The sequence below is a fragment of the Apteryx mantelli genome, chromosome 12, assembly GCF_036417845.1.
Source record: "Apteryx mantelli isolate bAptMan1 chromosome 12, bAptMan1.hap1, whole genome shotgun sequence".
NCBI lineage: Eukaryota > Metazoa > Chordata > Aves > Apterygiformes > Apterygidae > Apteryx > Apteryx mantelli.
The window spans coordinates 6,869,289-6,881,922 of NC_089989.1; the positions used below are offsets into that span (position 1 = coordinate 6,869,289).

Sequence of the window (12,634 nt, forward strand, 5' to 3'; positions counted from 1 at the left end):
GCTCCCCCCGAGATCCCAACGTTCACCCGCGGCTCTCCTTGGCAAAAGACGCCTAGCCAGCACGATACTTTGTGCCACGTGGGCTTTAAACTTCAGGAACACATTTAACGGAAATATTTTTATTGCTGAAATAAACATTTGCTCCTGTCACTGAGCTTAGTAAAATGTGACAGTCGTTTCACTACTTTACATCCTGCTGTAAAACGCAGACGGTAAACACTTGGAAAAAAATTTCTGTACCCAGTGTTCATTAAATTGTAGGAGGCTTTGGCTAATAAATGTATATACTTAAATGAACAACCATATTTTTCAACAGCTTGAACACAAGCAGCAAAATAAAACGTAGCCTCCTGCGCGCCTGCGGGGCCGGCGTCTCCAGGCCACGGCCCCGAGTGCGGCAGGACCCCACCGCCGCAGCTCCCGGCCTATCGCAACCAAAATCCTCTGTTTTCCGAGGCAATAAATTTACTGAATTACAGGAACTTTGTTTCCCCCAAAAAAATGCATCTGAAAATTTAATCTTTTATAGGAAAAGCCGCTAAACCCTCAGTGACATCGAATAGGAAGGGCAAAGTTCAGATTTTGTCTGTATACCCTGACAGATTCTAGCAACCTGCGATAAATACGGAAGTTTAATGTCAATATGACACCGAAGCCCAGCGAAGTAGCGTCCCCATGTCAGTGTCCTGTGTAACGGTAGATCGTGTGCTGAAATATAAGGCAGAAGAGAAGTGTTTAAGTGAGAAGCTACAGGTATGGACTGATAAACGCAAATTGTGTTTAACTGTTATGAACACGAAGTAAATTCTTAAACTTTTTAAAGAGGTAACTAATTCGCTATGCGAAAGGCCCTTTTAAACCGGTCTGCTTTTACAATTTTAACCATTTTACATTACAAATGCTGTTTACATTTTTGAACACCTTGCTTCAAACCGTGCACCTCGTTATTCCCGCTGCTGCGCTGGGCTGGCGTCCGGGGCGCTCTGCTCCGGGCCAGCGGGGAGCCGAGGGACCGCGGCAGCCGCAGCACGCGCCTTCCTGCTCCGCTTTCTTAGCTGAACCGTGTGTTTTTAGAAACCAAGCAGCAGTGTTCTGTGCTGGGGCAAATGGATCTAACCGACAAATATAATAAGGAAATGCGGTGTCAGAGGGGAAAACCGGGAAAGGAGTTCAGCTAACACCTCTCTTGTTCAGGCTGTTGAAGCTCACTGATCCCTGTGTCCAAGAGCATGTTTCGAGGTTGATTTCACAGACGGTTTCTCTGCAAACGTTTACTTAAAGAACAGATATGGTTGGGGGGGGGAGAAAGATAACTCAGCTTAGTTCTCTAACTGGTATAGAAAAAACTATGGGAAAAATGCCTCTAAAACTATAGAGCATCATAAAGGACCTTTTAGGACCACTACAGAGGAAATCTATAGGAAGAACACTAGAAAATAATAAGAAAAACCAGAAAAATCAATGAACGATAGCTAATCCTTCCCTCTGTGATGAGGACCAAGTCCAAGCTTTCCCTGTGCACGCCGGACTCGGGACCTAAGCCGTGGGTACTGTGAGCCTTCACCGCTTACGCTGGAGGAGCAGGTGGTGTTTCTTTCAGAAGCGCCTAAGTAATTCAGGAAGTCACAGGCAGGCAGCTCGGTGCTGCTAGGTCACTTCAACGCTTCGGAGAAATCCCGTCCCGCGGCGTGAGCTCCGGGGGTGCAGCCGCTGCCTGGCCCCTGGCACGCGAGGCACCCGCCGGGCTCCTTGCGCCGCGTTAGCGTCGCCTACCGCTAGGCCTGTGGGAAAGTCCTGCTCCTTCCTGCCCGCAACGTCTGAAATCACCACCAAGATGTTTTCCAGGTATCTGTTTGGGCCTTTGCTGCTGATTTTTCCAATTGGTTTAGAAATATATATTAAAAACTTGCTTCAAAATTTCAAAAAAGGTGACTCAGTGATCAAATCTATGTTACGTTAAGGCATCTCAGTTTAACTCCACCAACTCGCTCCTCCGTGACCGAGAGCAGCCAAGCGCCCTCCTGGCACGGCGTCTACACCTAACTGCTCGTGGAAAAGTTTGAACCATGAGACCAGCCCCAGCAGCTAGTTGCTGAACCTGCTAGCCCCTAGCAAAACGATGAACAAACCGAGCTGCCAGAAGAGAGCATCTGAGTCTTCCCGAATTCGCCTCAGTGCAGCGTATTGGCAGCGTTAGTCCTAGGAGCCGCCGGCACAGCTGAAGATACCCCGGCTGCCTTTGCAGGGGAGTCGGAGGCGTCCGGCCGCACCAGCAGCGGAGCAGCCTGCCGCTGCGCCAGCCGCCCTTGCAGGGGAGCGCCTGGCTACGCGCCGGCCGGCACAGCCACCCGTCGGTGCGGCCGTCAAAACCCCGCGGCGTCACGAGGCTTCAGCTCGCCCGTGGCCCAGCGGAGAGCTGCCGACACCTGGACTCTACGCTGCGCTCCGGAAAAGCGGCTCTTTGCAGGGAGATGCTCGTGGAGCTGGAAGGAAGGCCACGAGGATATAATTTCTCACAGATCATACGGGTTTGGCGTCAGCAGACCATAAAGCAATTGGGGGATGGAGAAAAGCACGGAACCCAGCGCGATGAGCTGCTACATTTGTAAGTGTTTCCATATCCTTTAAAATTAAAATACTGACTTTACATACGGAAGAAGGCACGCCAGGTTGCAGATACACGTCAGCAAACATACATTTATAGTGTGCAGAGAAGAAGCCAACTTCTGCAGGACTGTCCTATGCCAAAATGTATCGAAATATATGAATGTTCTGCATAAATCCATCCTGCAAAGCTGTGAGGATTTGACAGATACACTACGTTGCAGGGTAGTGAAGAACAGACTCTAGAAAGGTGTGTGTGACTTTTGTAATGGTTTCCTAGGCCTTTTCTCCTCCTCTTGCTCCACCCCCTAGACTTGCTCTTCTGCTTTTCGGGTTGGAACTCAAATCCAATAGATCAATTTAAACCTAAAAGAGGTCTAATTTTTGGAGAGTAGATGTCATTCCACTCAGCACGATGAAGAAAATAGGTTCCTTTGGGCTGTCTCAATATGTCACCCAAAACACCTGAGTCATTAGCTAAAACATAGGCCGATATTCTTATCCCTGCATTACCATGCCTTCAGCTGCCTATGTTGGAAGCTTAATTTTGCCCTCATAAGCATTCATTGGGACCAGAGAATGCCATTTCTGACACGAGCTCAAACGTACTTCTTGTAGCAGTGACCAAAGTCATTTCTATGGCATGGAAATTCAGTGGGCTACGTAAATAATTTGAATCTCTCTTCAATCATCCAAACAGATTCTGCTTATGCTGACAACAGCCTTATCTCAGTAGAAAAACTTAGCATTAAAGTTACGTGGACACCTGGGTTTCCCTTGTCCTCTACAGGTGGCTTCTCAGGATTTTTGCAGACCGCTGCAACAAAGCAGAGAAGTATCCATTTTTTCTTTTAGATTTAAGATAACAGAAGATGGTTTTTCCCTCTCAGATGCGCATCATTCAGAACACTTTATCCATCTGAACTGGCAGCCCCACACCAGCGGCGTCTCCCTCCGGGGCGGCTTTCTCAGCAGTTCCCCCACTCCCAAGGGGAGTGCGCGAGCGGTTATTGAACATGCTCGGGACGTACATCCCACCAAACTGCCCCAACGTGCTCCTGCTTTTCCGGCATCTTGGTGCTGAGTGGGAGGGAGGTTGTCCATGCGCAATCTCAGCGCAAGCTCGAGGGCTCCTCTTTTACCTTCGCTGCTGCTGTTCACTCGCCGCTGCCCAAGAGGAGGACGCCTGCGTCTGTGCCTATTTGCCCTCCTGGGCTACGCGGATGTCACGCTCCTAAGCAGCACTTTGCGTGTACGTCCAGTGCCCTATGGCTCTGATCTGGTACTTCGCAGACCCCCGGTATTTACTGGCATCTCTTTGGTGTAGTAGCCCTGTTTCTGTGGTTGATGCAGGTGGAGTTTGGTAACTTTAAAGGCAATGATACAATTGCATTGAAGAAAAAGGTATTTTTTCCTATGTTAATACGACTCAAAATACGTGCATTTTGTGCGTGTTCACACGCGCGTACCCCCTTCACCGCCTGTGCGCTGGGCGCGGGGGCGCTTAGTGCCGCGCGGGGGGCAGCGCAGCGCCCGCAGGCCGCGGCGCCGCTGCCGCGGGGGGGCCACGCGCGGCCGCCCCCACGGGCGCCCCCCCCCCCCACGCGCGGCCCCGCGCCGCGCCGCCGGGCCCCCTCGCCCGGGGGCAGCCGAGCGCGCCTGCAGGCCACTCTCTTTAAAAAGTCTCTCTTGGCGGCGAGGCAAAAAAAAAAAAAAAAAAAATTATATTAAAAAAAATATATCTATCTTGCAGGGAGTTCCCTCAGGAGCGGCTGCAAACCCCGCAAAAGCGGCCCCGGCGGCGCCGCGCCCCGCGCCCCGGCGCGCCGTGCCCAGCCCGCGGCCGCCCTCGCCTCCCCCTCCGCGGCCGCCCTCGGCCCCGGCCCCGGCCCCGGCCCCGGCCCCGGCCCCAGCCCCAGCCGAGGAAATATTACAATGTTGCAAGCTGACGTAAGGACATTACAAGGAAAGGGCTACATTTCGGAGTGTTTATGAAAAGCCTCGGTACTGTACTGTCACCAGGGGGCATGCAATATAATGCATTTCGCCAAACATTTTGAATAATAATCATTTAACAACAACAACAACAAAAAAAGCCCCAGTCCGGTCGGAGCTCGCAGAGCCAGAGGTACCATGCAGCCAAACTTTGGGAAGCCCTTTATTATTTTTCTGACATTGCTAGCTCGCCCTTGAGGAGCCGTAATTGCATTATCTGATTTTTTCCCCCCTTCTTTTCTTCCCCCTTCCCCCCCTCCCCGCTCCGTCTCTCGACATTGCAAATTTGCGTGCATTTTGGAAGGAGAAGCCGCAAAAGCTACCTAGCGGCAGGAGCCGCAGCGAGCCCTGCGTGCTTGCCTGGGAGTCCAGTGTTGTTTTGAAGGGAGCTAACATGGCGACGGTGCCCGTCTATTGCATCTGTAGGCTGCCCTACGACGTAACCCGCTTCATGATTGAATGCGATGCCTGCAAGGACTGGTTTCACGGCAGGTAACACAAAGAGATCGGGCCTTTTCCCCCCTTTCGCCGCGGTCCCCCCCTCTCGCTCGGTGCCTTTCGCCTCCTTTTCTCTCCCGGGCAGAGAGAGGGAGATGGTGCTGTTGGAGCCGCTGCTGTGTGCAGTTTTCCAACAGGCCTTTTTGGAGAGGAGGAGGAGGAGCCACTCTGCCCCCGTCTCCCTCTCTCTCCCTCTGTTGTATTTTTTTTTGTTTTGTTTTGTAAATTTTGCTCAATTCTCGGCACAAAGCTCTCCCCCCGGCCGGGGCTCCGGTGTCAGCGGGGTGGGGGGCTATTGTGCCTCCGGCGGGGCGGGGAGGCGCGGGCGCGGGCTTGCGCTCGCCGCGCTCCGGGCGGCTGCACCGCGCCGCGGCCGGGGCCGGGGCCGGGGTCGGGGCCGGGGCTCCGCGCGGGCGGGCGGCGCGTGTTTTGTGCCCCCCGGGCCCGGCCGCCGCTCCCCAGCTCTCCCCCTGGGCGCGGGGCCGAGCCGCGGCGGGCCGAGGGCCGGCGCTGGCCGCGGCGCGCCCGGGAGGGCCGGGGCGGCTGGGGCTGGGGCTGGGGCAGCGGCGGCGGCGGCGGGGCGCGGCGAGCCCGGGCCCCGGCAGGCGGCGGCGGCGGCAGACGCGGCTCCGCCGCCCTGTCACGGCGCTCCGACACCCGGAGCCGCGGCCCGGCGCGGGCGGGCGGGCGGCGCTGCCGCCTCGCTGGCGGGGTATCGCCCCCTTGCCCCCCCGGGCCCTCGCGGTGGCGGCGGCGGGGAGCCGCGGGGCGGGGGAGCCCGGGTGTTTCCCGTGTGACAGGGCTGCCATCGCCGGGCGAGCCGGCGCCTTAACCCTTGGCGGGCGGCGCGGCGCGGGGAGCGGGCGGGGCCGGGCCGGGGCCGGGGAGCCCGCCGCCCCGGCGGAGGGGGGGCGCCGCGCGGGCCTGGCCCGGCTCGGCGCGCCGCCGGCGGGGCCGGGGGAAGCCCCTGCGGGCCGCGGCGCCGGCGGAGCGCCTGCCCCGAGGCGGGGCGGCGGGGCCGGCGGAGCGGGGAAGACCCGCGCGCCGAGAGCCCGCCCCTGCGCCGGGCAGGGCAGGGCAGGGCAGGGCAGGGCAGGGATCCCCTCGCGCGGCCCCCGCGCCCTGCCGCCTCCTCGCGCGCGCGGGGCTCGCGCCCGGCCGGACAACGCGCGGCGGGCTTTCAAACCGCCCCAACGGCCGCCAACGGCCGCGCGGAGCCCCCCCCGCGCCCGCGGCCTCTGTGCGGGGCGCCGCGGCCGCCCGCCTGCCCGCCCGCCCCCGCGTCGCCGCCTCCGCGGGCCCGGGGCTGCCGTGCCGCCGCCGGCCGCTGGGCGCCGGCCGCCTGGGCGGGGGGAGGCGGCGGGACGCGGGCGCCGGGCGGTTCCGGGGGCGGCGGCGCGGGAGTTTGTTCGGGGTGGACAAAGGCGCGCTGCCGGGTTTCGTTCGTTTCTCCCTGAACCATTGTTATGGAAAGCAAGTGCGGGCGAGCTTTTGTGCGGGAGACAATAGGGGAGTGATCGCACTTGAGTTAATGCTGCGAAACTGAACTTCAAGAACACTTTTTTTTTTTTTTTTCCCTCTGTGAGAAATGGGAAAGTGAGTTCAAGCAGCGTGAGTGGAAAGCTGAGAATATTGCAATTACACAGAATTACCTGGGAAGCCGCTTTTAAACGTAAGCCTGCGAGAAGGCTGCGTGTCCCGGTGCCCCTGCTGTGTCCCGGCTAGGAGTCCAGGGAAGCCTCTGGTGCGGGAACTGGAAGGTGCCGAAGCCCAGAAGGGCGGCAGCGGCCTTGAAATACTCGTGAAAGGTGACGGCAAAGGAGGGGTCTTTGAGACTAGTAAGTCAGGGGAGGTTGGAAGAGTTAATAACCAGAGCTCTGATAACCTCGTGTCACTGCAACTCTCCGGAAAGGTGATACTGAGGGGTCACCTGTGGCTGAAGAGGAACACGAAAGGGGAAGCGACCTGTGCAGAGAAGTTTTCTTTGCATCTGGTGTTATGAAAGAGGACGAGGGAGCGTTACTGGCTTTGCAGCGGTTCTCCATGAGTGGTAAAGATCAGGTACTGTGAGGGATAAAAGTATAAAAGGTGAAATTAAAATCCAGTAAGCCACCTAGGTGAGTGCTATTTATGATTGGTATTCAGTGAGGTTAAACTGTAGCTCTTTCCTTTTAACCAGCTTGAATAAGTGCCTCAAAATAGTTGGTGGATGGAGGAGATGAATGCAAGGAGGCAGTCTGCTGTCGTTGCCGTTTGCCGATACCAGAGCAGGCCTGATATGGATTACTTACTTTCCCAAAAACTAATTGTATGCACAAAAAGCTGTTACAGAAACCTAACTGTAACATTAGGGTTGATATTCCAACTTTTTTAATAAAAGCTATTTAGAAATATGAAGCAAAATATTGAAATAAATAGTTCCGGAGAAAATGCTGGTAGAGGGGTAGTCTACACTTACGGTTCTAGACATATGTCTTAAAGGATGCACAGTTGCTCATATTTATTAAGACTTAGGTACAGGTAACAGGATGAGACTGATTTAGAGGCTTAAAAGAAGCTTGAATTATTTTACAGAATTTGAAAAATTAAGATTTTTATACAAAATGGTGGTAGAGTGGATTCATTCACGAAAAGCTGAGCAAAAAAAAAGGAGTTCAGCTTTCCATATACAGTGGTGACTTTTGATTAAAACTGATCAGAACTGGTTAGGCATAACTGGTCAGGAAATGATCTCTGCATTGTATGGACAGCTCAGTGACAATATCTCATGAACACACAACGAAAGGTATTTTATTTTGTGTTAAGAAGGGTCGGCATAGAATTGTAAATCTGTCACAGTATCTTAAAAACTGAGGGGGTGCCCTTTCTGCTTAGTTACAGAGAAGTTTCTGCTTAGTTCTTACAGAGAAGAATTGTGAAGAAAAATGAGAAGGATGAGACTTGTCATCAAGCCAAAAGTTAAAATAATTGTATCTGAGAAGTATGTTAAGTGATGTAGTAGAAAATGCCTTATACATGCCCCTATTTGATTTTCTTTGTATTATGGGAACTAAAAAATATTCAACAATAAATATAAATCAGGATTTGGTTATAGACTCAAAGCTCTGATGGTATTAATGTTTATGTAGATACTATACTGCAACCAAAAGATAAACAAATGTGCAAGACTAAACACTATCAAGGAGGCTAATCCAAATTTTAACCTTGTAATCATAATTAGGTCTTTTTAACATGCTATACACTGTGCTTTTCAGAAAAAAAAAAGTCATTCCTGTTTTATTTTTGTAGATGTGGGTCAAATGTTTACATGCTTCCTTTCTGACAGTAATTTCCAGATCTGTAAAGAGAAGTATTTCATGGGCTTCTTTACATATCAGTCACAATCTCTCTCACATCTGATGTTAGGTAACATTTCTGTGGCAGCTTCAACAGTTGCAAAGGTAAATTAATATTAGAAAAATATTCAAATTATGTTAAACATTTAATTTAATTTATGCACTTTAGAAGCTGGAAACAGGGAGATGGAGCTATCACCACATGACTGGTTAATGCTTTCCAGACTTTATTAAGTCTTAACTTTTAACTTAGCTTATTAAGTCTTAACTTTTATTATCTTTTTCAGGGAAGATTTCTTTTGTAAAGCAGTGTTAGATCTTTCTGTAGAAATCATTACTTAATCCTGAAAAACTTCCCAGTGATCACTCATTACTAGATCTAAAACTTTGTGTAGCACAGAAGATTATCCATCAGTGGGCTTTCTTCTGTTTCTTGGATGCCTCTCATCATTCTGGTTTTAGGACTGCACACGGTGATGTTACTGCATTAGAGTACATGAACTGATACATGGCTGATAAGTTTCTTCTGATAGACAAAGATCTGGCATCCATGTTGATTTTTTTAGGTCAGTAGCCTTTGGTAATCTTGCCCAAGTAGTGTTGCTGATACAAAGTGAGAAAGAAGCGGATGGAGTTTTTCCACTGTTAGCTCCATTCCTTTCTTTCTGGAAGTTTTTGGAGAGCCATGCTGCTATGATGCCATATGTTACCCAGGCATAAGAGACCCTTAGGCACTGCTGAACGATGGAGCCACCAGTAGGTTCAGAGAATGCCATTTTTGTGACTTCTTATTAGACTGAGTTTGAATCATTTCCATGCTTTCCTGGTGCCTGAGCAGCAAGAGGAGAGCAGCTTCAAGATGTCTGGAAAGGGTGGAGGTGATCTCATAGGGAAAATGAAAAAATGCTGAGGCAGATGATAGAGAGATTGACTCCTCTGTTAGTGAAGACTATACGTTCTTTGCCAAAGAGATTCATAGAGTTGGGACACTGTAGTGCAGCATTCCCAGGTTTTTCTGTTGCAGTGATTGTGGTGGGTTCTTCATCCTCCATAAACCTGATGAATGGTAATAAAGGGAAAATGTCATTTAGTTCACACAGGAGGTCTTAAAGCCTGTATTTACAGGATCGCAGTGGTCCCCACTAGTCTCAGTCTCTGAGTTTACTGTAGCCTGTTCTCACTAGGGATATTGCTGAGGACTACCTGAAATTTTAGATTAAGGTCTGGAACTCAAATGAGTGGATAAACCATTCAAGACTGACTTTTCTTTGCTGAGCTGATCATATATTCACTGCAGTAAACCCAGCTGCCCACTCTCGTGTTCACTGTCTGCTGCATATCCTACTGTGACCCCATCTCAACAACCCCATGTCTCCTAATATACTCATGAAGATCAGATGGCAGCTCTTCCTGATGAGCTGCGCAGAACCTGCCTCTGAACAACTGACTCATATCAACTTTAGGGTGCAAAATCTTAATTTTTCCCATGTTTGGTAGAGGTGAAAACCTGTATAATGCAGATACTGCACATCATTTTATGGATGGCCATTCGATGCTAGATGTTGTGTATTGCATGTCATTTAATGTATGCTGTTTGATGCGGATGTTTGGTCTAATGAAGTCCCACATAGCACCATTGCTTCTAGTCTCTTTCTTTCCTGCAAAACCCTAATGTTACTGCTCCCAGCTTTCCTAGCTCTTCCATCTTTCTGTTGTAATGCCTGTATGTTATGTGCTCGCCTCTTGGGCCCCTTGCCTGATTAGGAGTTCCTGGAGTTGTTCTGCATGTTATCCAGCGACAGGATTACGGGCAGTAGCAACAGTTGGGAGTCATAGGTGCCTCTCAGCTCTCCAGCCTATTGGTATGGGATGCCTGTTTGGATTTGGGGAGGGGAAGGAGAGGAAAGGAGGGAGTTGCATTATGTGCTCTGCGATGCAGAATCTGAGAATCGGCAGCTGCCCAGCCAGTCACTCTGCTATGTCATCTGTAGGCCTGGCCAGACAACTTGCTCCGTGCAGGCAGTGCTGCAGGCTAAAGGAAGTGTTTTCCAGGCCATGTACTGTGCAGGCTTGCTTTAGATTACATGAGACAAGATGGTTCACCAACTGGGTAAAATTGTTTGGCTAAAGCATGGTACACTTGCGCTTTTTGAATGGTACTGCCTTCTCATCTGCTTCTAGGTAATGGTGTTGGTCATGATCTGTGAAGTTTCATGTGGTTTAGATTTTGCCTGTTTCAGGGACACCCTCTTTTCCTATGGACCTTTGCTGCAGTTGAAAGCAGCTAGGGTAGTTTTGCTGACGGTTCATGAATGTAAACTCTTATATGTTGGAAAAAGTCATATTTACTGGCAAGTCTCTAACTAATAAACTCATTTATTATGGGAGTGTTACAGAGCCTAATATTCATGGCAAGACAAGCCCTTTTGTCCAAGCTGGTTCAACCAGAAATCAGTTCTCGATTATTTATTATAGCTGTAGGTTCAGAAAGGTAAATTATTTATTTTCTCTACAGTGAATATTTCATTAACAGTAGGTATAAGATGCAGCTGGTGTCATAGGATGGGATCATACAATCACTCACTAAACAAAATAAGAAGTATATTTATTTTTCCACCCCATGTATATTTAAACTGTGGAACGCATTGCCACAGGCACAGGTGACGTAAATAGCTTAGTAAAGTGTAAAAGGTTTAGTTATCTAAAAGTAGTTCATGCAGTTACCATAGCAGCATGAAATTATGGTGGCTGATAGTCAAGGTGCCTTGATGGACAAATGAACTCCAGCTGGATTAAGAAATGCACTTGTCCATTACGTTGCAAAACTAAAAACATTGTGTATGGGGGAGATGCTGGGATGTTCAGCATTTTCTTAAATACATCTGTTTTTGCATGGCAATGTCTAGTTCCTGTGTTTTATGTAGGCTTCTATCTTATCACCATCTTTGGCCAAATAAGAAAATTTGGTTAAAATTTTAGGATTAGGATAATCCTAAAAATGCAGTGCTGTTTGCCCTAGTATTATCTCATTGGAGGGAGCTACTAAGGTTTAACTGTACATTGCACAACCAGGAGTTCATTTAGCATGAGGAGTTTTGATAGGAAAAAGGTATTTAACTTTTAAAGATAAGTAAATATTTAAGTTTCAAAATTATTTCAAGATATCCTGAAGAAATACTCAACATTACAGTCTCGGTTATACTGGAAGCATCAGTTATACAGCGCACCTATTGTGAATAAGCCATGTTAATACAAATTAATACATATTACAATAATAAGTTAATGCATATGCCAGAATGCTTTTCCTTATGGATACTCTATTCCAGGAAAAAAAAAGCCATGCTGTTTAGGAATGATTTCATAGAACTCCTAAAACACACTAATTATTCTGGAATAAAGTATCTGTATGGACACCGAGTTGTAAGTTTGGAAGGTGAAGAAGTTCTGCAATTACAACAAAACTGTTACAGAATTTCTTCTGCTCAGGTTGAAATTCATGCCATTTTAGTTTTCCTTACAATAATGTTGCATGTGTAAGTTGAAAGCAGTTCAGAGAATTTAAGAACCTTTTCTCAGTTCAAATCCATTTGCTATCTTTTTTTTTTTTTTAAAACATCCAGAACTGCATAGAGATGGAAATACGTGGCATACATGTCCCAGGACTGGCGCTGGGTTTGTTGTCTTATATTATTGTATGGTCTCACAGAAATAATTAACACCAACTTCCAGAGTATTGGGAACCTGGCCAGATGGTAAAGCAAGTCAGTTTTGTGTGACCAGTCAGCGTTGTCATCTTGGTCCTCTGGCATGGCTAAATAAACTGCTGTTTCTACCATTTCATATCCTTTTGTGCTCTATAGAGAAACTAGCTTCATAGTGGAAAATATATGAGAGCTTTAGAATGCCATAGGAAACTTTCAGCTGACCTCCGCATCTCCTGGGCCATTACAATATCAACTGCAAGATTACTTTTCAGCTGTTTGTTAAAGTATATTCTCATTTTTTTATAGCAGGTTCTCAAATATGCAAGCATGCAGTTTTATCTTGCAGAGAAAAAATGCTAGTGTTCAAAACTTGCATTTTAACTTGTAAATTAAAAAGATGGATTGAATGCTTATCCCTAAAAGTTAAGTTTACTTGGAACCTGAGATTCACCCTTAACTCGGGCATGCTGGAGCTCTAGTGGTGACATCCCCAGGAAA

The 12,634-nt window shown here is 49.0% G+C and overlaps 1 protein-coding gene across 3 annotated transcripts in view; it reads left to right on the plus strand.

Annotated features, from left to right (window-relative positions):
- Positions 1 to 4,560: 4,560 nt before the first annotated feature.
- The window catches only part of PHF2 (PHD finger protein 2), a 105,893-nt gene continuing 97,819 nt past the window's right edge, over positions 4,561 to 12,634 (plus strand). For all 3 annotated transcript variants that reach the window (XM_067303804.1, XM_067303808.1, XM_067303806.1), the window contains exon 1: positions 4,561 to 5,091. In XM_067303804.1, the coding sequence (XP_067159905.1) occupies positions 4,994 to 5,091 (98 nt within the window). In that variant the 5' untranslated portion in view covers positions 4,561 to 4,993. The remainder of the gene's footprint in view (positions 5,092 to 12,634) is intronic.